Source organism: Eptatretus burgeri, chromosome 14 (assembly GCF_056783735.1).
Source record: "Eptatretus burgeri isolate ZD-2024b chromosome 14, Ebu_testis_v1, whole genome shotgun sequence".
Classification (NCBI taxonomy): Eukaryota; Metazoa; Chordata; class Myxini; order Myxiniformes; family Myxinidae; genus Eptatretus; species Eptatretus burgeri.
The window spans coordinates 60,095,967-60,122,723 of record NC_140974.1 but is presented as its reverse complement, the minus strand read 5'-3'; the positions used below and the strand labels follow the sequence as shown (position 1 = coordinate 60,122,723).

The 26,757-nt window shown below is 42.1% G+C and overlaps 1 protein-coding gene across 11 annotated transcripts in view; it reads right to left on the bottom strand.

Annotated features, from left to right (window-relative positions):
* Positions 1–2,765: 2,765 nt before the first annotated feature.
* Positions 2,766–26,757, bottom strand: part of CCDC180 (coiled-coil domain containing 180) — a 119,836-nt gene continuing 95,844 nt past the window's right edge. For 4 of the 11 annotated variants that reach the window (XM_085855105.1, XM_085855108.1, XM_085855107.1 and 1 more), the window contains 6 exons: positions 23,548–23,708; positions 21,984–22,121; positions 20,978–21,089; positions 18,047–18,152; positions 15,208–15,343; positions 11,197–12,246 (listed from right to left, as the gene is read on the bottom strand). In XM_085855105.1, coding sequence (XP_085711231.1) covers positions 12,046–12,246; positions 15,208–15,343; positions 18,047–18,152; positions 20,978–21,089; positions 21,984–22,121; positions 23,548–23,708 — 854 coding nt within the window. In that variant the 3' untranslated portion in view covers positions 11,197–12,045. Of the gene's footprint in view, positions 3,912–11,195; positions 12,247–15,207; positions 15,344–18,046; positions 18,153–20,977; positions 21,090–21,983; positions 22,122–23,547; positions 23,709–26,757 lie in introns of those variants that run through there. The other 7 variants (XM_085855111.1, XM_085855116.1, XM_085855115.1 and 4 more) reach the window with 5 other exon arrangements.

Genomic DNA, 26,757 nt, shown 5'->3' with positions numbered 1-26,757 from the left:
TTCACAAACATATTTGGTAGTCGATCGGGGCAATGCATCCATCGATCAATCGCAACATGTCAATTCTGAGCAAATTCTATAATACCAACTATCATAACTACTGCATAATAATATAACCACAGCAACACTGAACACACAGATTGCAGTTCGGTTATAAGTCTGACTTGTCTCGAATAATAACTGTAATACACCAATTATTGCAGGCGTCCATACAGTAATGTAGCATCACAAGATTACAACGCAGCATGAATGTCACACTCATTCGCCATTCTTTGGCCAAGCTATACTCTGGGGTGAATGAATTCGTATTACCATTTGGTGTCCACACCTGTCAGCTTTTGTGAGTAGCATGCCAAAACGGTGTTGCATTAATCCCGACAATGAAAAGCAGGCAAGGCAAAAAGTGCGAATTTACCCTTTCTCTCGGTCAGTTGTTACATTTCCTTGCAGAAAATGGTGCCATTTTGAAACGAGACACTGAAAATCTGCTGAATGTTTGCTCTGAATGCAACGGTGATGAAAGAAATGTGAAGGTTAACGGCACTGCAATGTTGATACAGGTGATGTCACAAAACTGGGGTACTCATGGTGAAAAAGAAGTGCATAAATCATTGGTTTGAATGATTCTTTGAAATACCTGAACCAGGTAAATAATAAACAATGACAGACAGTTAATCTTGAATACACATGTGTAGTAGTGTGCAAAAGACTGGGTTATTTTCACTATTGTTGTGCTCTTCCCCTTGAAACATTTGTGAGAAGTTAGAAGAGTGAAATATAGGTTGATCGTAATTCAAATTTCTGTGAAAGTTAATTTAATATCACAGTTTCCTTTAATTATATAAAATAACTTCTGACATTTAAAAAGTTTAATTTTTGCTAACCATTTTATATTATCATGTGCAAGTGATATCCACTTACCACAAATAAAATATGGAGGAGACAGTTTGTGGATTTTTGTACAGTAAATAATAATAAATTATTGAAGTAATGAAGTAATCAGCACCAGTTACATTGATTTGAATTACAAGAAACCACAATAAAACATCTAAAAACCACAAAAAAAAAACAATAAAATGAAGACAAGACAATCTTGTTTCCTTGCTTGAAAGTCCCCGAGTGGGTTCAGAATGGTGCCAAAGTAGCAACTTTCAACAGAACAGCGTGTGAATATCAAAACTTTGCGAGAAGAAGGGCACACTATGAAGAAAATAACAGAAATGCTGAAGATCTGCGACCATGGTGGTGGGGTGCTTTTGTAACGCCTGAAGGAAACTGGGTCAGTACAAGACAAGAAAAGGCTAGGAAGACCCAGAATAACCTCCCCAAGGCTAGACAAGTACTTGAGGTTGCTCAGCTTATGTGATTGAAGAAAAAGAAGTCAGCAGCTGTCAAATGAAATGACAGCAAGTCTGAACATTAACATCTGATCCAGCACTGTGCGCAGAAGGCTGATCACAGCAGATCTCCATGCCAGAGTTGCAGCAAAGAAACCACTGATGAGACCACAGAATAAGGTGAAAAGACTGAAATTTCCACAGTAACACCAAGAATGAATGGCTGAACAATGAATCAGGTACTTGTCTGATGAATCAAAGTTTGAACTTTTTGGATCGAACAGATGCCAGTTCGTACGCCGAAGACTTGGAGAATGTCATGACACATAATGTTTGCAGCCTATTGTTAACAAGAGCTCAAGTGAGCACAATATACACCCGAACAAGAACTTATATACAGAATTGTGCTACTACATGGAAAACAGCATCCTAGTTGCCATGGAAACCACTTTAGACGACGAACGTATGTCGCGACACACCGTCTCCACAGTCTGTACCTATGTACCAAATATGAAACTTAAAGTTGAAAACTTTGGGAGTTAGAGTGCGGACAGGAACGGACAGACGGACAGACAGACAGACAGACGGACGGACAACCGGTATCACATAATACGCCCCGATATATATATATATATATATATATATATATATATATATATATATATATATATATATATATATATATATATATATATATATATATATATATATATATATATATATATATATATATATATATATATATATATGTTGTACGTCTTTCGGCTGCTCCCATTAGGGGTCGCCACAGCGGATCATCATACTGATTTGGCATAGGTTTTACGCCAGATACCCTTCATGGCGCAACCCTGGTCGCCTCTTACGACACAGGGATAAGGATTGGGTTTTGCCATGATTCCGGGCTGCCCTACACCCTCTCATAGTGCGGCCAAACGCAGAGCTCCTGTCCTCCAGCGATCCTCCAACCCAAGCCTCCGAGTAGCCGGATTACAGGTGCACGCCACTACGCCCGGTTACGCCCTGGTATATATATATATATATATATATATATATATATATATATATATATATATATATATATATATATATATATATATATATATATATATATATCGGGCATTATCCCTGTGTCATAAGAGGCAACCAGGGTTGCGTCAGGAAGGGCATCCGGCGTAAAACATGTGCCAAATCACTATGCGGATCATAAGGATGATCCGCTGTGGCGACCCTTAAAGGGAGCAGCCGAAAGAAGAAGAAGAAGATATATATATATATATATCGGGCGTATAAAAATGGGGAGGATCTGTGATGTCTTGGGTTGTATCTCTACTTTTGGTGTTGAAAGCTTGTTAAAATCAATGGAACGCTCACACAAGAAAAGTACAAGCAGATACTGCAGCACCAAATAGTTCCACATGGAAATCGTTTATTCAGAAGAGAATTCATTTTCCAACAAGTTAATGATCCAAAACACACTTTCACTACTGTAAAACAGAATTTGGAGAACAATGTTACAGCTAGTATGCGCTAAGTGTTAGTATGGCCACCTCAGGGTTCTGGCATGAATCGCATCGAAGCATATGGAATTACCTGGAAACAGAGAAGAATAAGAGGAACCCAACTATCCTTTACAGAACTGTGGAAGGTGCTGCAGGATATTTGACCCATTATTCATTTAAGAGTGCTTCAGCCATTTACAGGAAGCATGGGTAAATGTGTGACGACACTCAAGAAGGCAAAAGGCAGATACACAAAATATTGACTGATATGATAAAATGACACAGTTCTTGTTATTTACTGAAGCAGTTTGTTTCATGTGCATTTATAATTGCTGTTAATTACAATACTAAACATATATGACTGTTATCATTTATAATTTGATGAATTTAGCCAAAAATATGAATATTGTTTGAACAGATCAAACTTTTGCATGCTACTGTAAATATACACATTCATGAAAGCAACACCTCTTAATTGGAATGGTGACCATAAAACTCTGAGCCACACCAGCAATTGTTGCAACGCTCCTGACCAATAGCTGGTGCCTATCACACACCCACGCTGCTTAATGCACCTCACATAGTGCAGCTATTGTCAAAATGTGGATGTTGTTAATAACCTGTATACGAGACCACTACCTTTACTCAAACTTTTTGTGTTGTTGAGGATACCGAGTGCGAGTCTCAGCTTGTCCCATGGACATTCATTATAAGTGCACAGGGGCTGGGTGGGAATTTCGCAAATTAATTCTCCTTGTGTATATTGAGCCCTCTCATTCCCCCCTCTCCAATACCCTTTGATAGTCTTAAACCTGCTGCCCTTCGATGTTTAGCTCCTCCATGAGCCTTGACCCTTGCATACAAAATGTGACATGATCGTCGCCAGGATATATTCCATATTCGTCTTGAAACAATCTCATCGTTCATCTAATGTGAAAATAGTCATAAATTATAAAAACGGTCGTTTATGTCATTGTAACCCTAAAGTTGGGGCAACTCAGTTCTTTCATTATAATGAATCAAAGAAAGAGAAAATAAACATCAAGATGTCATTTCTGATCCTTTCGTGGGAATCCTTGGGAAACAATCAAAGTAGAATAAACGCAACAGAATCAGTGCAACAGGGGTGTCAGAAATGCAATTACACATTCGCAATAAAAAGGGCATGTGGTGATTTATTTACATAAACAGTAGAGCATAATTGCATATGATATAAATATTCCTCACTCTTTTGTGGGTTTTGGCTGCCTCGCTTTTCTCCGTCTATTCGTCATAAAACGGGTAAAATTGTTATTTGGAAGATTTTGCTTCTGGGCTCAAATAATTAGACCGTGATTCTGCAGTTGTCTGTGGGCTAAACACGAAATTACCATTCTTTTGTCCATTTTAATAAGAACAACAGGGTTGGTGCTAATTCGAGGCTCAGCTGGATTGGGAGAGAATCTTGTTCAACAACACCAATAATTAGCATCACATCAAATTTCGGGAGAAACAAAGAAATAAACAAATATTGACTGCACAAGTCAGTGAAGTTTGTATGTGGCTTTACCATTCTGATTTCTACCTCACTCCTCTGAGATAATGAAAGGAGAAGAGGAAAAAAAAAAAAGAAACTTTGCACCTCTGGCTCAAACACTCCACAACTTTCCATTACCCCACCATAAACCATTTACATCAGCATAGTCTTATACCAGAGTGTTTCAAAAGTCTTGCTACTATTTCAATGCTCTAATTTTTTTGAAAAAGGGAGACAAAATTCCAAATTACAATTACTCATCATAAAGTAGAAACTTTTGAGATTTATTTGCCACTCTGATTTACAATTATAGAATGGCGTGAATGATAGAATGGACATATCCGAAGTGACCTCCACGGCGTGCCAGGCAAGCGCTCACTCTGACAGTGAAGCTTTGTGTCACCCTCTTTCATGTCAGGTGGATCTTACACACTCCTCAATAGCTATCTTAAGCTGCTCGATGTTACAAGGGTTGTCTTTGGAAACACCGTCCTTTACATAGCCTCACAGAAAGAAGTCCAGCGGGTTGAGGTCTGGGAATGGGGAGACTATCTTGAAGGAGATTACCCTGACGCCAAACTTCTCTGTCTTGTCAGTGTCGGTGAGTGAGAGTGTTTGATCTGCAGCTTGTATGGATAAAGTTTCTGCCTCAGGATCAGAAAGACAGTTGTGTGCGAAAGACCAAGCTCTTATGAGTGCCGGTGAGAGGATATATTTGGACTTTTGAGTGCCAGATTGTGTCACTGCCTCAATGTTCTCTTCTGAATGAATATTTGTGACCAGAGCCTCCTTTCTGGAACTTCTCGACGTTGTGCACAATACAGTTCTTGCTGGGTGTGTGTCTCTCATTTTGAAATGTTTGTGATAAAGCTGATGAGTCTTAATCACAGACTTGGCTCATGGTACCATTCTACCATTTTACTTTATTGTTGTGCAGTGTATGACATATTTACTCTAGACTATTAAAATTTGGTGGAGACAATTCCCCAACTTTGTAGAACACAACCTGAAAAAGATATAATAATTACAATTAATAACATTCAATAGAGACACAATCCAATGAGTACCAAGACTTTTGAAACACTGTGTATAGGGCAGCAAGGATGCTTCCATTCTCAATAAAAAGGAGGGAAAACTACATCTCAACAGCTGAAAAGAAAAGGATTTAGAAAATGAAGAGTGGAATAGTCTTTTGGCATTTCCATCTGAGCACATAGCTTGAAATGTTGGGATGTTGTGTTAGTTTGTCCATTGCCTCCAAATGTCTGTAATCCATGTAAAAGTACACCGACGTCTCAGTTCTTGCCCTACATGTAATATACATATGATGTACCAGATCCTCGATGACCTTTCGTTAATGTGGGAACAAAATAAAATAATTCATGTGAGGGAATAAAGGAGGGTAGAGTGGTGTGGCTTTGCATATATATTTGTAGATAGCCACAAATGCCTTTCAAAAATAAACCAGCAGAAGCCCGTGGCAAAAATACCACGATAGAAAAATAGAAAAGAAAAAAAAGGATGCCTTTTATTCTTGCGCTAGTTGTAAGAGCTCAAAAATGGGAGGTTCAACAAAGAATGTCTTGAGTTGTAAGCACCTGGTGCTTAAAAGAAAGAAGAGAGTAAAATGAGTTTGACGACTTATTTATTCAAAACATTTGATTGGGTAAACTTACCATGGATTATATGAAGATAATTTTAGGCTTAGGAATGAAGTACAGGCTGTCCATAAAGTCTTGTTCCAGTTTTAAAATTGTATTACAATGAAGACAAAAGAGATACAATGCAGTGTTTCTTGCATTTTGTCAAATAGTTCATAAAGTTTCTTGTGTTCTGCAGTACACCTCGACTTGTGCATCTTCAGTGGCACGTAGCACATCCAAGCAATAATCCACTTCAATCCACGTGTTGGCCAACATATCCCTCATCACACGGCTGATGCAATTGGTTATCGTTGCACAAAGTGTTTCAATGTCAGCAACAGAGGTTTGGAAAACATTCCATTAGATACCCCCACAAGAAGAAGTCTAAAGGTGTCACATCAAGAGACCGTGGAGGCTAGGACTGCCTGCCCCGACTACTTCCAATCCATCTATCAGGGAAGATCTCAGTTATAAAGGTTGCACTATCTGCACTGCATATGCGTGAAGATGCAATTTATTGTGTGCAAATTTGTTTTTCATATTATAATTTTCCTGTAGGTTTGGATTAATTTTGAAACAACTTTTACTTGCAGTGCAGAGGCTTGTTAAGATGGTTTGCTTATTCCAAACCGTCATAACCTGCAGTGAGGAGATTGGCTACCTCTACCTCTCCAGCCAGCCGGGTACTCCGGTTATAACTGAGGTCCCCCATCAGGATTCCCTTGATTGTGACAAATCCTTGTGGAATTAAAAACAACATCCACAAAAGGGTGGAAGGCAACCTAGCTTTGCTAATGGCCAATTCACTACACTGGTGGAAGCGTGCTGACACACTAGTGGAAATCATTCACCAAAACCTCCAAATGAATTATAACACAGAGAACGTGGAGCCCCCGAGCACACCAACTGGGTTTGAAGCTACTGGGGATGAAGGTGATCATGCTTTTAATTATTTGCGTTGTAATGACACCTCACACTTCAAGCCTACATTGGACGGTGGTGCAGTTGAAGATGCGTGAAGAACGAAGCATGAGAACCTTTAGCTTCAGAAGCTGGAATGTGACAACACTTAATTATGATCTCGCACCTGAACATCTGATGGGCACATTGAAAAACTACCGTTATGATGTGATAGCGCTCAGTGAAACTCAGCATCGGCCAGAAAGAATTACGCAATGGTCACATTGTGATATCAGGTGGTGAAACACACTCTGCATGTGTTCGTATACTGATGTCCACACAGGAAAAAACAGTTGCCTTGCCACCGACTACATCTCAGATCGAATTATGGCTGCTCTTTTTTGGTTGAGAAAAGGTACTCTTCTGTTTGTCTCTGTTACACAAATATATTACATATACACATGTACAAATATATATATTTATATACATATGTATATTTCTATTAAAAAATAGGGTGTTTCAAAGAAATTGATATAACTTTGACTTCCTTCCATTTCTTTGTTTTTTGACCAATACCGTTTTCCTTTTCAGGGTTTGGTGTTGTTATTGTGGTATTTGTTCCCTGGGATCTCAAGCTCCGTAGATTAACTATGCCATTGACAGTGAAGCAGAAGACAAAAGTGGTGGCTCTGTGGTATGAGACAATCATATGTACACACCTGCCGGAGGTTCTGCTGGGAATACGACCTCAGTACACGTGATGGACCCACAAATTGAGCCATTCAACGTATTGTGAACCATTTTGAGCACAAGGGTACAGTGCACAATCAGAGCAAGGACAACAGTGGCAGGCCAGCATCAGTAACCAAGAGCCAAGCCAACATCGACGCTGTGCAGGATTCTGCAGTGGAATAGTCCCAAGAAGTCCCACAGCCGGTGCTCTCGGGAGCTAGGCATCAAACCAACATCAGTCTGACATATCCTCACTAAGGAACTGAAGCTTTCCCCACACATCATCTCTATTTGGCATAAACTAAGTCAAGATGACATGAGAAGGAGACTTGATGTATGCAATTGGCTCAGTGACAGGATGGAGTGGTACCTAAACTGGATCAACATAATCTGGTTCAGTGATGAAGCCAATTTCCACTTGAACGGTGCCATCAACAGCCACAGCAACTTCTGGGGGGCAAAACCACCTTAATAGATCACTGAGAGGTACCTGAAAGGGCCTAAGGTCACATCCATTTGCACCTTCAATGCCTGATGGGGAATGCTGGGGCCTTACTGGTTTGAGAATGACAACAGCAGGTGACAATCAACGGTGAGCACTACTGGGTCATGCTCCAGAAGTTCCATAATGATCTAGTCCAAAAGGTTACCCCAAAGCAGCTCAGCATGACCTGGTTTATGCAGGATGGTGCACCCCCCCCCCCCTCAATACAGCTTGTGACACCATCACTTTCCTGCGGCAGCTCTTCAGAAACTGCCTCATTGCCCTGGGTACTGCTCATGACTGGGCACCACATAGCCCAGACTTGAACCCTCTGGACTACTGGTTCTGGGGGGCTACCAAGGACACTGTCTACACCAACCACCCTATCACACTGGATGATCTGAAGCAGAAGGTGTCAGACTACCTCCAGGCAGTGCCACATGAGACCTACAAGAAAGTTGGACAGAACTTTGGAGTCAGGATCAATGCCAATCTGAACCATGGAGGGCACACATCGAGAACGTCAATTGCAAGGATTTTGCGTAAATGCCAATTTCAGACCTTAGGCTTTCACTAACTCGAGCAGTGACTTTCTGCAATAGCAATCAATGATAGAAAATACCATGTCGTAAACTTTCAGGAAATGTTTGGTTCAAGTTCCTGAAGTTTCTGTTTCTTTGTAAATAAACATTTAAAGTTGCATCACTCTTTTTGATACACCCTGTATATACTGCATGTATATGTAACACCAATATGGTCCCAACTTCCTGTTTCTCACCATTTTCAGTTTTGGACATATACAGTACTAATAAATCACTCCTTTGATAACAATATAGATTAACATAACAGGATTCAACACAGGTGTGGAGGCAGATTGAAGAGCAGAGCAATAGAAGGTAAAGGGACAACAAATAACGAGTGGGGGCCGAGCAGATACACGTGCACCACAGCAAGAGGAGAGGAGGTGCAGGTGAACAAGAGCGAGAATGGCTTTGCAATACGTGTCCCCCTACTGGTCCCAATGAATGTTCAGGAGATAAAAATTTGTTTGCGTTAAACGCACGCTCGAGCCGAAACAGGAACGAAAATGAAAAAGAAGAAGCCCTCTAACCACTGTGTTTGTCTCTTCAGCAAAAATAACAGGAAAACCAATTTTCATTTACTGATATATTTTGAAAACTAGAAACCAATAAAGACGACTGGGATAGCAAACTGGAGATAAAAAATTAGTTTACTTTCACGCAAACTCGAGCTGATACTGGAACCAAAATGAAAAATAAGAAACTCTCCAGCCGACTGTGTTTAGTTCATTTCTCGGCTTTGCTGATTTCAATTTAAAAATAACCCGATATATGAAGACAAAACATGCGTACGGCTTATGTGCATGTGTAACACATCGTGGTGATATACCTTGAATCATTCCAATTTCACTGGGCCATGGACTAACACCCAGGCCTAAGGCCTGAGTCCTGCTGATCTGTGCTGCTTCATGCAATAGCAGCACATGATTTTATTAGGTGGAGTCAGGACAGCTGTCCAACCAATGGGTGTAAGCAGTGTGGTGGAGTCAGGACAGCTGAACACTGACTCATGGATAATCTCCCTAAAGGAAACACTTTGTGTGTATGTGTATTTGTCTGTCCCTCTTCATAAGGATGATTTGAGAAGGGTTTCAAAGGCCAATCTTTTAACATGACTTTGTGTTCACTACGGTCTATTTTTCAGGTAAAAAAAGAAAAACTTGAAAAACATTTTTCATGAAAGAGTAATTACGTCTATTGGAATTGTAGACTGGGCCTCATGGGCGGTGTACAGAAGCGTTTTTTTAAATAATAAATACAAGGCGCAAGGCGGTGAAATTAGCTGCACATTATGTGTAATGCACGCAGAGTAAAACGAGTGTTGTTATGTCTGTAGGATGGAAAATAAATAAAGAAGATAAAAGCCACATTTGACTCAAGGTCGAGGCTTTCGAGTTTGGTTTGCTCACGAGGCTGTTCCGTCGAAATTAAATGTCCCAGAAGATAAAGTAAATAGGGTCACAGTTGTACGTGTCGAGTTTTAAAATAACGTTTTTTCTTGCTTCGAATTGAAACATATCTTCCAGTCTCCTTAAATATTTCGAATAAAATAATTCCAAACCGTCATTTTATATGGGCTTTTCTACTAGTATGTCATATTTTTTCAGTCTAAAAAGGGCATAACTGTGAAAATTTGATGAAACATCCTGAAACTCGAACTTGTTCTGTAACTAATCATAGAAAAGCCATGTACCAAGTTTCACTTGAATATGTTAAAGGGTATGGGGGGAAAAAAGTCTGAAAACCAACAAGTGGGATGGACGAACGGACAGACGGACTGATGGACGGATATACGGAGAGCAAACCTGCAGTCCCTTCCGGTTTCATCGGAAGGGGACCAATAAGTGACAGTCTCAAACAAATGTGCAGTAAAGAATGGAGGTAAAATTGGAAAGACCATTAAGTGGTAGTACAGAAGCAGCAGACTTCAAGGCCTGAAGAGAAGAGCATGAGACAACTGACATGGGAGGACCATTCCACAAAAGAGTGAGAAGAAATGAATGGAATGTTAAGCTTGGACTTGTGAAAGGTAACAACATAAGGATATTTGAGGCGCCGCGAGGAGGAGAGATGTAAGGGCCACGACGGCCATTTTGGAGTTAATGCCATATAGCACTATTTTAACCCTTCCCCTATCATCCGAGCCTATCATCATCATATCATTAAAATATGTCGCTTACATCACTCCTCCTCGCCGGCCCTCATTTGGTCGTGTGATCTGGGGGAGAGCAGGGGTTTGGCGGAGAGATGAGAAGGGCAAGATCAGAAGCGAGACTGTAAAATAGTGTAAGACCACCAACCTGACTTCCATGAGCTTGCACTGACAAATACACAACAATGTGCATATAATAATAGATGTTATTCACATTGCAGAACTGGAATAAATTTTTGAATATTTTTTTTATCCCAACGGGACGTTTAATATCAGATTTATTATTGAGCCATATTCATGGTAAGCTTGTGAAAGGCTGTGCAAAATGAAGCCTAAATGCAGTACAGGGGGAGATTAAAATCATGCTTCAGTATCCAAAATAAGTTCACCTTTACTTAAAGTTCGTGTTCAACTGATCGCAAACCAAGGCTGGCACCGTCGTGGAAAGTGGTGAATGAATGAGGCTCCACTTGCTTCCGTAGCAGCTCCCCAATGGCGATAGGAAACGGCATCGCATATGTGGCCATATTTTTAGAGCAACATTTGAGTACAACATGCAGCTGCATGCGAGGGCATCCTGTTTAGATTGTTTAATACGCAATGGAACAACATTAAAAGTGCAGTGTCATTTCCTCAGCAGGCCATCTATTATTATATAGCACACTGTGGATGCTAAATTGAGAAAAGGAAGAGAATGGAGAATGATAGCAGGGAGAGAAAGGAGGGTATGGTCGTTTGGGAAGTGTACGAGTGAGGGTATGGACGAGGAAAGGCATGTATGGAGCATATGGAAGGAGGTGGGGCACAATTTCCACCATGTTTGCTTACAAAATAAAGATATGCCCACAACCACCGGATGAACTCCACTTTAAGCCATTATTTATAGCTAAAAACAACAACTGCATAACATTATCAATTTATTTTGCAATTGTTAATTAAAATACAGTGTTCCGTACAAATTAGAAGGAACACACCTGCCCAAGAAATTATGAACTATTTTATCTAATAAGAACTGTAGCGTTGCGCCTGCATATTAAACAATAGGAAAACAAATAAAAACAGCAAGCATTATACTGCAGTTAGCGATTTGACAGGATCTAGGTATTTGGCAAGCAATTAATTACTCCTTTCACAGCCCTGAGCAACTCACAAGTGAGGAATATTTCATGCTCTAATCGCTGCGGATCTCTACCTGGTCTCCTCATGGTTCTTGGGTGCTATGAGGATGGTCTTGGGTGGTATGTGGATGGGAAAAGGGGCCCGCTGGCTCTCGGTTATGCAGGTTTTTTATAAGTCGGGCTCGGTCGCTCCATTGCGTGGCCCAGTGATCCCCATCCTCCAGCAGTGCTCTCACCTCTTGTGCACAGCCCTCACGCGTATGTTCCAACTCCTCGATGTACTCCTGTCACCAAAATGTCATGACGAGTAACAGCATTATAATCCCACTGCACCTTTGCAATGTTTTGTGTCATTTCACATAAAAAATTGGTGGGTTTTTTGCACATTGAATAGCAGGAAGTGTTTCAGCTCCATAGAGATCTTGCAAAGCAATTTCTTTGTTTCAAAATTTTTGACATTAGTCGGTGGATCACACATCATACAATTTGCTTTGTGGACCTCAACTTGAACTTCAAGCAAGATTTATTTAATCTGAAAAACAAAAGAAATATACACTGCATTGCTTTGAACCACGGGAAGCCGGCATGGTCATTTTATTCCGGAAAATGCCAATAATATTTCGAATTCCTGTTGCAAGTTCTACATGACACAAACAGAGAGTTTAGATTTAATTAAATAAATCTTGCTTTGATTTCTACATACTATATCCCTCTCTCCCTAACTATATCCCTCTCCCTATAAAATATACAGCTGATGAATTGTAAAATAAGATGAAAACAACAGATTTATTGAAGTGAGAGGGGAGAACAATGATTAGCCTAACTCATCCGAATAAATTAATTGAATTGATAATGGAAAACTCGTCTTGATGAGGAAAAGAGTCTGTCTGCATTGGCAGAAAAATAATGGCATTGGCAGACAATGAACCATCTCAAACAAATGTTGACATAGGTGTGCTAACCGCAGTGAGAAAGAGGACAAGCGACGTTTCTGGCATGAGTACTTCTTCAAACCAAAACAGCCTCTGTTGCGATGAAGAAGACCTCAGGTCCAAAACTCATCACTTCTACCTAGTTATATAGTTCATGATATTGTTACGGCTGTGGAAATTTGCAATACATCATAAAGGTTCCTTAGACCAGTTATCCCGGTAAGTTTATCTGCAGATAGGTTTCCCCACCATTGTTTAGAGGACTTTGTTCGTGTTCACCAGGCTGCGACTCTTTGAGATAGCCGCTTTGCTTTATCTATCGTTATTTTGAACCACGCAAACAACAACCGCCACCAAGTACATCACAACGCCAAGCACGCAACAAACCTTCACACAAACAACCGCCACCACCAACTACGCCACAATGCCAACCATGCTGCAATCGCCACCACAACAACCACCGCCATCTTCGCCACTACGCCCGCTTACGAACGCCATCCTCCACGGACCACGCTACGACGGTTTCCGCATTGGAAACCGTCGAGAACGCAAGGAGGGAAACAACAAGGAAGTGCCTCGATGAATGCATGGATTTTTCTTCCGCCTGAATCCCCCGCGCTTGTTGTGAAGGAAAGGGGTGGGGCAGCTCGCTCCCGATTGGTGGATGCACGGCGTGAGGCGGTCGGGAGTGAGGAACGCCCCTTTTCGGGAAGCTTCTCGAAGGGAGGTGGAGCCAGAAGTGGGGTGGGGCAAAGGGCGGAGCCTCACGTTATAAAGGGCGGACGCGCACGAGGCTCGCGGGCTCTCGTTCTTGGTCTCGTGGCGCTGGTCCCCCCTTGGGGCTTCGCTCTGCCTCTCTTCTTGGTTCATGCTCTCGCCCTGTGATCCATTACGCTTCTTCTTGGTTCATGCTCGAGGCTCGCCTCTTCTCTCTTCTCTTTTGGTTCCTGCGCTCGTGGCCCTGTGAGCGGCCAGATGGTGGAGACATGGTCGGAAGGCGCAGCAGAGCCGGCTGTGTGGTGGACCTGCGCATCCGGACGAGGGGTGCCGGAGAGGGTTCGCCGGCCGAGTAGGAGGCCCGGAACCAGGCGCGACCACGCTGACGGTCATGGGAGAGGGACTTGACGACCACTAAACAGGGGGCAGGTAACCTGCACGGTCTTGCGGGCCTTTTCGGTCATCCACGGCCCACGACCATAAAGGTCTACGGACCCCGTCTACCCCCTTGCCTGTGAGGGGCGTTTTCTTTTGTTTTGGTATGCATGCTGTGGCGCCGTGTGCCCTAGGTTAAAACGTGTGTAAGTGACTGTGCTTGTAAATAATAATTATAGTCGGTCGTATTGCTTTTGCATTCTATTTGTTGCTTGTATATTGCATGACTGCCCTTGCTGGTGTTGTGCTGTATAGTGAATAAATGTCCTTGTGTGCAATGTACCCCGTTCGTCGTGTCCTATTTCCCTTTTGAAAAGCCATCTTGCATCGTTGAATGAGTAGTGGGTTTTGAACGCCTGGTAAAGAGAATCGGATCCGTCGAGGTCGGTGATAACACTGCTCGGTTATCATTATAGTACGGAAGGGACCGCTTAAGCGGTTTGTGTCCCAGGCCGACCTGCGGTGCGGTGCAGCCCCTCGGTAGGTTACCCGCGCGGGTACTTAGGTATATCGACATTCGGCGATTCACCCTGTTTCGCGGGGGTAGAATGTGGTCTGGGCTGTGGTGAGGTTAAACCCCCACCCGTGACTGGTTCCTGGCGGTAGTTCCAGGAGGGTCACGACTGAATTGTCCGTCCGTTGGGCGACGCGGTTGCGATTGGAGTTACGCGGCGGATCGCACGCCGGCAGGCGCGAATTCGTAACAATATATACTTATGTGTTGCAAAATAAAAATGATGTTGGCATTTCTTGAACTACTGAGAGTACCTGGTTCTGAAAACCTTTGAACACCCTTCATATATCGAACGGATTTTCAATATTTTAGCCTTCATTACTGCAAAACATTCAATCAAGTCGGTCTCGTGTTTGGTGATGACCACAAGTGCCCATGGAGAAACCTGAACTATAATATGACAATCTCTAGCCATAGTATGGGATCTGCATTCCATGAGGCAACTGCAGTGATGACAGTACAAATCTCACTGTCAGGGTTTGGAAAATTTCGTGAATTGTGAATTCTCTGGAATCTCCATGATCATGCTGGATATGTCCTTAACTCTTTCTTCTTCTTCTGTTATTTACTGTCTCTCCAGAAACTGCAACATGTCATGACACAAAATGCTCAATCGAATGCTCCCCCGTAAAGATTGTTATGTGCACCTGATAGGACCGATCTCGAGTGGTGATGATGCATAGGTGAGGCTGTGTCATCTTAGTCGTCACAACAGATGGCGTCATCTCAGAGGAAGGCTTGGATGGGTTCCAGTGGTTTTCAAGAGGTAGGCCTGGCCAAACACTGCACGCAGGTTTTCCACAGAGGCGAAAAATAGAAAATGAAATTAATAACGCACAATTCAAACTTTTCACAAGAGCATCAATAAATGACACTTTTGATGAGATTAAAAACCAGAATGGATTGCGAGGCACATGCTGTGCACAATATGACGCCTACGTCAAGTGTCATATGATTACAGTCTTGGTACCTTGTTTAAAAATGTGTAACGTTTCAACCACAGTTGAATAGGTTGACAGACTACAATGCATAAATTTAACGGTATAAAGAACAGTGATGATGTTTTACCGTGATGAACATGAACATACCCAAAAACATACCGTGATGCCTTTATGCACATGGAATCAGAACTACTGCTACAATCCTGGAAAGTGTTAAACTACTGCCAAAAGGTTCAATGGACCAGGGCTCGTTGGGAATAGTCAGAAGGACATGCCAAGTGCTTCTGCTTCCTTATAACCTCCACATCCTGAATACGCTGATGATGCTTTAAACAGCTATGGTGATGAGCCTTTACATGTGGGACCCACTTGAGTTAACAGAACAAGGGTCTCGCCAGTTTTACAAAGGATATAAATTGTGGCTATATTGTTCAAATAAATCTATAAACTCAGGCAATGAATATTTATTAAAAAGAAAATTCAGTGTGACATTCTCGGCAGGCCGGTAAGAATGGAATATACATTAATGAGGCATTCAAATTCCAATTGCACAATAACGCAAGTAACCAGATGGGAATCCAAATCCAGATAGCATGAAGTGTATCAAGTTCTAAGCAAAGAGGAAATATGTAGACGGATGATGCTCGCATCGCTTACACACATCATCTACACAGCAAGGCATCTTACAGTGGGCAGGGATTGAATGAATATTTGCAATTCAGGAATAGACAATGTTAATGTTTAGCTGCTGCACATTATTTAAATTCCACATATAATCACAAAACATCGACTAACACAATTACACTCAAACAAACACAGAGAAGAAAATGGTTACACAATTCGTGCCAGTTTGCTCCAGTGAATTTCATTCAAAGCACCATCAGGAGCTTCAATGTCTACCAATGTAAAGAGGGATTCTGTGTGCAAATGAGGAAGAGTATGAGTTTGGAAATTTGTCTCAAAGTTTGCAGGGAGTACAGAAAAGTGTGCCTGGAAGGACAACAAAAACGGTGGACCACCGAGCCCTTCGGGAACTAGGGACCATAACAGCCACGAGACACAATGTACACCTGCAGGAACTATAAATGAGAGAGGTCTGTCAAGGGTGCTTGCACAGTGGCATTCCAACACCCAACAGGTGGTCACACAAGAGTGTGCACAGTATACACAGCAAATTCAAACTAGCACAGGCCCGGCGCAAAACACAACCTGAGCAAAACTTAGGGATTAAGGAATTGCTCTCAAGCAGCAGACTTTCACAATGAAGGCATGTCCAACATTACAACCAATGCAACGTTCATCCAGCTGCCCATCCCACATACAAAGCTTTCGTCTGCAGCCTGATGGAGTACTACTCTCCCCTCTGAGCTGGTGCTCCTGCCTCCCACCTTTCTCGGCTTCTTGCTGTGGAAACCAAGACATTTCGGATCATTGGCATCTCCCGCGATGAGGCTGAATCTTTGGGCGCCTCACTTTCTCACCGCAGGCAGGTCAGTGGTCTTTCTGTCTTCTACCGTCTCCTCTCTGGTCTTACCCCCCCCCGCTCTATCTGCGATTTGTCCCAACCATATTTCTGCAGGGCGCTGAAGGTCCGCCAACAACCCCCTTCTGGTAAAACTACCAAAATCACGAATCACTGCTCACCTTCACTCTTTCATTCCTTTTTTCCCGCCTTTGGAATAAACTCCCTCACTCTGTTCAATCCCATTCTTCCCTCTAGGCCTTCAAAACAGCTGTTCACGACCACCTCTTATCGTCCCCCATCCAAATCCTCGATCATTTCTACCCCCGTTAATCCACCCCAAACCCACCTCCTTTAAATTCCCTGCTTTCCTTCCTGAAAGTCCCTGTAATGTCCATCTTGTCTACCCCATGTTCCCCATCCCATCCCTCTCCCTTCCACAGATCTCCTAATGTCTCTATTCCCCACTGTTTTGTCCTTCCCACTCTCACACCTCTTGTCTCATGCCCTCCTTGCTGTGCATTGTGTGTTGGCTCTCATACGAGCCTCGACAAGGTACGCAAAAAAACATACACTCCAACAAAATGCCTCCTACAGTACACCTGTTCTAGCCTTCTTATACTGTTCCAGCACAAACACTCGCTTCTTCTCCATTGGTCAGATCCATTTTCCAGCACCTTGTTGGTGGACCAAAAGCTTGAAGGAGCACCCAGTCTTCCACACCTCCAGCCACTCCAATGTGCTTCTGACGAGTCAAACCCATGTCCAAAAGATTAGTTGTAGGTATCTCACTGCCCAGCCCTGTTCAGATGCCTGGATGTCCGGATTAAAAAAGTAATTCAGAAGGCCTCGGAGATTGGTTCACAAATGATGTCTAATGTCCATGGCACAACTCCGCTCTCAAGGGGTTGAATAGACAAGAAGACAAAGATAGATAGAGACACTAGACATTAATAGTGAAAAAGAACAGCAACATTAGTGTAAGGTAAGTAAAACAATATTCAATACAAATTTGGGAAATATCATGTGCACTCAATGATGCAACACCTACCTTGCTCTTAGTATTAAGAACTCCATTCTCACCTGCCTCCTGTATCGGATGAGACCTTTTTGTCTGATGTGTCCAAGCCATGAGTTGCACTCTGTTGTTGAAGCAATGAGGTGGTATTCTTTTCTGCCTTTGTCTGCACTGTGGGACGCACAAGGACAGGAGCACATTATTATTATTATTATTCAGACCACCGGGTAGTTGAGAAACATTATGTGATACATGGTTTTTCATAACACCATAATCCTGGGTGGCTTCGCTTGGTGTAAAAGCTGCCCTACAAGTGAAATTAACTTTTCCTTTTTGAAGTGCGATGAGATCATGAGGCACAAGGTCAGGCATTGATGTACAAGGAGTGCCTCTGATTCTGATTTGATTACTTCCTGGATTATTGTGTTTGTGAAACTCTGTTCATTATGAGAATGATGTAAGATATTACAAGCAAAAGAGCAATCAGAGATTGCAAACCCTTGTTTTGTGTGTTGTTTGTGTACTGGTGTGTTGTGAAATTAATAACATATATAACTAGAACTGTCACTTCATAACTGCTGGCAATGATGACCAAGTAACAAGATGTCCTGCTTTTATGCAACCCTACTTTGATCAGACACTTGACCCTGACCCATCCATCCATCCATCCAATGGGACCATACTCTGTGCAGAGTGTTGGTGCTGCCTTAGCAGTCTCCTGGGCTATTGGGCACAATTCTAGATAGGACACCACTTCAACACAAGATACCAGCAAGCTGGTACTCCTTTTGCCAACCTCAGAAGGATGGCAGGCTGAATCAACCCCACCTGGTATTAATTCAACAGCTAAGCAGGATTTGAACTCAGGCTCCTAGGATCCCAAGCCCACCACTCTCACCATTAAGCCAACACCAAGCATACCCTGACCCATGACGTTTATTATTATTCAATTTAATTCAGAATGAGATTAAAATGAATTAAATTCAAATCAAATGGAAGACCAAATAGGTACAGTCCTGCATTGGAGTCATCAGAAGGAACCCGAACAAGCGAAAAGCAAAGATGAAGTCATCAGGAAAAACCGAGATAGGATTTGGGTTTCAGATGCTACTCATGTTCCCTCAAACCCATCCAGGCACAGCCAAGTCAATGTTGTTCAAGAAGAAAAAAAAAAAATTAAAAAGTACCCAGATCAAAAAAAAAATTTAAAAAGTACGCAGATCAAAAAAAATAATTCTGCCTGCCAGACCATGAACCTGATGAGGTTGAAATTTAAAACATATATTCCCCGTCACGAATACATCATAATTGTGAAGTTTCATCTTGATTGAAGCAATTCAAGAGAAAGAATTTTAAAAGATTTTTCACTCAATCCTACATGGCTGACAGACCATGTGACATCAATTATTCGTGAATACCCTGGTATCCCCAAGGCTTGTTGAACATTTGTGTGAAGTTTCCCCTTGATATGTCCAGCCGTTCTGGAAAAGAAGATTTTTAGAGTTTTCGGGTAAATCCAACATGGCTGCCAAACCACTGATCGGATTCAGCGTTATATGTCTGCAATTGTGACGTCATAACGAAGGCACCTGTGACATTAAAGAAATCACAGTTGTTCCCCATGAGAAGTACTTGCCATGTGCCAAGTTTCAATTTTTAAATTGTGCAGTTTCATAAATACAGGAGGTCCAAATTTTTTTCTTTTTTCCAACATGGCTGCCACACCACATGACTTATGGCGTCATCGTTGCCATCATTCTACAATAGGAGTCGCTCCAGAGGTGAAAATTTTGTCTCAATCGGACAAGCAGTTGCAGAGAAAAACCCTCAATTTGTGTGTGGACAAACAAACAAATAACCAGACAGACAGACAAACAGACCCAAATGCAATGCCCTCTCCTCTGGCGAAGATAATAATAAGAATTACGATGTTGATGGTGATGACGTCATTCACAAACCCATGACTACATCATGACGCTTTTCCATAGCTAAGAATTTAGCATGGACATGTCACTACTCCATTGCATGGTGCTGGCGAAGCAGGCCTCAACCAGGATAAGAATTTGGAATTTGGAATGGGGAACCAGTACACATTGGCTTAGCCCTTTCAAAAGACAGCATGGAGTATCAATGTTCACAAGGAATTGCCATTCAATGGGTCAGTCGGCTTAATCTCCCATCCAAGGGTTGGTTCATCTGTTTACAGGATATATTCAGTCATGGCACTCGTCACTTTCACAATTGCATTTGATGTGATCTTAACATGCGTGCATGTGGGTGCATGTGGGTCAGCCATCTTTAACACTCTTCCTGAGTAACGCTGTGTTCTGCAATACATTGACGTGTTTCAAAAAGTGCACATTGTCTGCACAAGTACAATGTCTACAATTCAAATGAGTGCCTTCATTGCAGGAAAAGTAAATGGTTAATTATATCCGAGGGGTGACGAACGGCCTAATGAATTCCCTCCCAGTTTGTGGCTGCCACGAGTTGAAACACCCAATGGCTGGTGGCATCAGAGCAGAGACATCTGGGGCCATCTATTTAATTACATATGCAAATTAGCAGAATGTGGAAACCCTTCCCTCTCCTCTCCTTACTCTTATAATCATCCCATCTATCCATTCTTTCCCCCCACTCTTCTTTATGCTCCTCGACACGCCTTTCTCTTTCTTACGCTCATTTCCTTATCTTCCTTTTCTTAATTTTGATTTTCTTCATTCTTCCCTCCAACCCTCTGCGGTTCCTCAACGAATAGATGGCCCTGATTGAGTTTTTTTTTATTTTAAAGTTCATTTTGCTCCTCACCCCATCACTATCCCCTGAAATTTTCTTCCTCTTTCCACTGCTAGTCTCTTTCTCAACCCGAACCGTCCGCACTCTCCTTTTTGTTGCTCTCTCCTTCACTCCTTTACAGTGTAAATATTTTTGAGAAAGCAGCAGGGACAAGGTGGTTAATAACTGCCCCAAACCCCTTGTGAACATTAGAGACTCACGGTCGGGCTGAAAGTCGTTACGGATGATTAGCTTGTCGCAATCATGCAGCAAGTATTCTGCGAGGCTTGCGAGCTCGTGCACATACGTCCGTGCATGCTTCGTGCAGCATGCCTGTGGGAGGAGGACTTGCTTTTAATTTTATGCTTCGCAATAACCACATTGGAGGCACACGAGTAAAATAAAATAAACCATGAAGGACACTGAGTGACCACCTTTGTGGTGCAGCCGCTCTTGCCTGACCGAAGGAGTGGCCAAGTAAAACTCTACTCTCATGGTAATCGAGAGGTAATATATCCCCAAAAAAGCACTAAATGCTCAAGCTTACAGGCGATCAGTCCAGCAGTGAAGATGTTTTGGAAGAATCGACCCACACACATTGACCCGCTCTTCATGTGCAGTGCAGGAACTGTGTGCCGTTAACTTGATTACATCCTCGGAGATTTTAACCAAAGATGAGACAACCGGATTACAAGCAGAACGACAATGGTACTCGATAGAGCGCACACCTCTATCAGGGTGAACAGTTTATGTTTTGTATCCCACTGATACTCCGGTTCTGCATCCGTACCATAACCAAAATCGAATCGGCTTGGTCTCGACTAACCAACTGATCCACCAAATTTTGGCATAACCAGTCCACAAATTTTTTTGAGATATTGTGAGATATCTTTTTTTGGTCCCATCTCCCATGGTGAAGAATGACTCAAAAAGTTACGGTATCCAGTTCCCGGATCTTCACCAAAATCGAACCAATTCTTTCTGGTCACACACCTAAACCTATCCACCAAATTTTGTTCCAATCCGTCCATAACTTTTTGACATATCCTGCTCACAGACAAACAGACAGGCAAACAGTGGTGAAAACATAACCTCCGTCCACCTTCGGTGGTGGAGGCAAAAATGGTTGGCAAATCTAAAGTTGGTTATAGTTGTTTCATGAAGAAGGAGTTCATTGTGAGGATGGGTAAAGGAGGTGGGTGTTGTATGTTTACTACAAAAGCCTGCCTCAAACGTGGAATAGTAATCCGTCACTGCAACTCTCCTGGACTCCTGCCGCTCTTCCTCTTCACTGCATAAGGATTCCAGGCTCTGCACTCTCTCCAGCCGCCCCAGTGCAGGTTTCATCAATTTGCTGTGCCTCTCCTATGCAAAACAGGTCACCGAGGAAGGAGGATATGTGGTGTGATGGGGAAGGAAGGGGTTTTGAAACTAAAACCCTGACATAATATTGCAGAACCAGCACATGGAATTTCAGTGATAAGTAAGTGGAGCTTTGGATGAAAGTATGACTTGAGGAGTAATGCGGGGCAAGATGCCCCTTTTAGTAAAGGTGGGTCATAAAATACCAACACCAACACCACCGCAACCACAACCCCCCACCCCCAACCCTGCCCTTCCCCCTCCAGTATATTGTTCTGTAACATGAACATTAACAATAGAGGGCTCCCTAGGTCATCATATAGCAGGCAATGTGAAATGAAAATGTTCAGTATACTGAACAAAAGGACTGATGATGATGATGTGTACACGGTTTGGAAGGAACGGACGAGGGGTGGAAGGCATCTTGCCACACATAGTTACTCTACAACTGTAAAATTACAAATAAACTATAATGACACTCATAGAGTGCATAGTCTCACCTCGCGCGTTTATTCTGAACAAAATGAGCACACTATTATTATGGGCCACTGCTATTATGGCCCATATAACTGTATCATCCATGCACCCTGTTGTATCACATAGTTTCTTGGCATGGGTTATAAACATCACACATTAAATTCTTCACTCACACCTGGTCGTAGATCAGATATATGAGGTTTCAGATGAAGATTTCAATTCAGCCAACCATGGCTGGAATACAACTTCACCGATAACATCATCATTATCACCCTATATACCCCATGGGGAGTTCATGACATATGCCAAGTTTCAATATTTCTCATTAAGCAGTTTCAAAGTTAATGATGTCCAAATTTTTCCCTTTAATCCAATTTGACTGCCATACCATGTGACCTATGATGTCATAAATGTAATTCTTCGCTCACATTGGGCCATAGATCAGATAAATGAAGTTTCAGATTTTTGGATAAGGATTTCAATTAAACCAGTTATGGCTGGAATACCACATCAACGATGACGTCATCCTTATCACCCTATATACCCCATGGGGAGTTGATGACATTGCCAATTTAATTTTTTTTCATTGAGCGGTTTTGGAGAAAATGTGGTCCACATTTTTTTCTTTAATCAAATATGGTTGCAAAACCATGTGACCTTTGATGTCATAACAATAAAATATTCTCCAGGCAGAGTCCCTCCTCTGTTTAAAGTTTCACATCGATCGGACAAGCGATTGCAGAGAAAAACATTTTAAAAGCTAAAATATACACACTCGGACACATACAGACAGAGACAGACAAACAGACAGCCAAACACACAGACAGGGACATTGCAATAGTTTCGCATCCCCTTCGAGGTGAGACTAAAAAAATAAAAGACATGCAGTTATGAGAGGAAAGGTTGTAAGCAACAATAATGGTAGCACAGGTGGAATGGCATGCGCACACACCTTTTTCTTTTCAAAGCTTTTCAAAACCGTGGAGAAGTTATTCTTCATTGTGCGCACCATCTGCTTTTGGCTGTTCATTTGCTTTCGATGAACCTGCTGGATCAGGAGCTCAGCCAACACTGTGGCAAACTCTTCCATCTTGGCCAATTGTTCATAAAAGCCTGCAATTTACGGTGGAGTGTGAATGTAACATTTCATACTGTCTCTTTCCACAGGGTGTACTAAACATCAGCTCTGTTGAGAAAGTCCGTTTGGAACAAATGCATGAAATGTGCATCAAGAAAGACAATCGAAAAATGAACTATGGTTCGCTGTTCTGGAGCTCATTAGGTTTAAGCAAAGCTTTACATTTACATCACACAAGGAACTTTGGTGCAGGAGGAGGCCATTCGGCCCATCATGCCTGCGCTGCACCAACCCCGGTATGATCACCCATCCACGCACAAACTACCGACTATCCACACAAGCATTATCCCCATACCCCTCTCTCCAAAGCATCCAGGTACAAATCTAAATCCCACTTATCCACCCTCTTGGGCGCAACTACCTTTCCGGGGGAGACCATACCATGTATTAACCATTCTCCATCAGTCTGGTGTTGGCTTCACAGTTAGGGTGGTGGCTTGGGATCCTTGGAGTCTGAGTTCGAGCCCCGTTTTCCACTGAATGAACACCAGGGGGTTGACTCAGCCTGTCATCCTTCTGAGGTCGGCGAAATGAGCACCAGTGTACTGGTAATAGGGGCACTGCATCAGCGGCATAACCGCGTTCCTAACCAATGATGCAACCAGCAGCCAAAAAGGCAGCACACGATGGGAACCAACCTCCGATTGAAAGACCCCTACCTTAAATCTGTCCGAACTCTCATCTTCACCCTCAAGCTATGGTCCATGGTCCAAACATTGTCCGTTCTGCTGAAAAACTCCCACTTCACCTATCTGGTCCAGACTCTTCATTATTTTAAACATCTCTATCAGATCCACTCGCAATCGCCTCCTTTCCATGAATGTATAAAGTCCTGTCTCCTTCAAACATTCCTCATAGTTTAGTCCAGCTAACCCTGGAATCAATCTAGTAGCTCAACGCTGTACCGTCTGTGGCAGCTATATCCTTCCTCAGATGTGGTGACCAAAATAGTACACAATATACGAGATGAGGCCCCATTAAATTCCTATACAGTGTTAAAACTACCTCTATTGATTTGTATTTATCCTGTAAGACAACAACCTAAAACCTTGTAAGCTTTAACTATAGCTGCCTGGCACTGTGCTGTCTGCTTACCCCATATCTATTACCACCCCAAGATCCTTCTCCTGCGTGACACGCTCCAAGATTGCCCCGTGCATTACGTAATCTCTATTTTCATTATTCATACACCCATCCCCAGCACCTTACATTTCTCGATGCAAGTCTGCATCTGCCAATCTTTTGCCCAGTCTATTAAAGGATCTAGTTCTAGACTTTCCCGAATCTGATCACCACCTTCTCTGCTATCTACCACACCTCCGAGTTTTGTGTCATCTACAAATTTATCATGCTGACTGGAAACCTCACTGTCCAAATCATTGATGAGAAGTGTGTGTGTGTGTGTGTGTGTGTGTGTGTGTGTGTGTGTGTGTGTGTGTGTGTGTGTGTGTGTGTGTGTGTGTGTGTGTGTGTGTGTGTGTGTGTGTGTGTGTGTGTGTGTGTGTGTGTGTGTGTCAGTGTCTCCTCCATAACTCCAAAACCATGAAATTTAGCAGCCTGAACCTTTGCATGCATACTAAGGTAATTCCAAGGGGGTGCATGAATGAAAACTGGGTACTTGGGTAAATGTTAACACCCATTTTGAAGATAATTAACGGGGTGATCATCAACAAAACAAGCTCAAATGAGCTAAGATCCTCGTCCTCTTAATGATGACGTCATAAAAACGAATATGACGTCATTGTGATGTATCAGGTTTGCGATAAATTATAGTCTGTGCTAATGCCCGGCTTGATTCCAGCAAACAAAATTCAAACAGCTTGCCTAGTTTCGGAGATAATGGTATAGGCGATTTCCATTAGCGGCGATATGACGACGTCAAATTTTTTTTCTCGGAAAATTTTCCAAAATCCGAGATGGTTACTGCCTGCGCGTGGGCTTTCTGCGTATACATGGCAAGTTTCACAAAGATCCGATGAAAACTCTGGGTTGTGAAACAAAAAATGTCAAAAAAATAGGAATGACGTCATAAAAATTGATATGATGTCATAGTGATGTATCATATGTGCGGTAATTCATCTCTGCTAATGCCCTATTCGATTCCCGCAAACAGAATTCAAAATGCTTGCCTAGTTTCGGAGATAATTTTTTAGGCGATTTCCATTAGCGGGGATATTTTGACGTCATAACTTTTTTTTCTTGGAGGAATTTTCAAAATCGGAGATGGTTACTGTCTGCGCAGGGTATTTTTACATATATATATATATATATATATATATATATATATATATATATATATATATATATATATATATATATATATATATATATATATATATATATATATATATACCAAGTTTCAAGAAGTTTCGATGAAAACTGTAGGCTGTGAAACAAAAAAGTCCACAAGAAGAAGATGAAGAACAACAACGTGAGTAAAACTTAGAGATCCTCCACGAGTATCTAAAAAGTCCACAAGAAGAAGAAGAACAACAACGTGAGTAAGACTTAGAGATCCTCCACGAGGATCTAAAAAGTCCACAAGAAGAAGATGAAGGACAACCACAAGAAGAAGATGAAGAACAACAACGTGAGTAAGACTAAGAAATCCTCCACAAGGATCTAAAAAAACAACAAAAAAAAGCCTTACCAAAATGGCAGTCATCTTGGTCAGCCCATTGTCACCTCACAGGGTTCTTTTTGTTTCGGCCTCATCAAAAATGTCTTGCCTTGGAACAGGCTGCAATGGTTTGTGCATGATAAAGCGCTCAAAAAATTTTTTTTCACTTTCCTCACTCATGTCATTGAATGCCTGATTCTCAGAACTACGAATTGCTATCTACATCACTTTTGTAAGTGCTATAGTTTTCATATTAGGAGCTTGGAGCAATTTTATGCATAAAATGATGTGATTTTCCATGATGGCCTCTCACAGACTCATGAAAGTATATACTCAAAAACTGTCTTCGGATCTGAGGATCAGAGCTCGTGGGCTAGATAAGTGTCAAAATATGGAGTGAAATC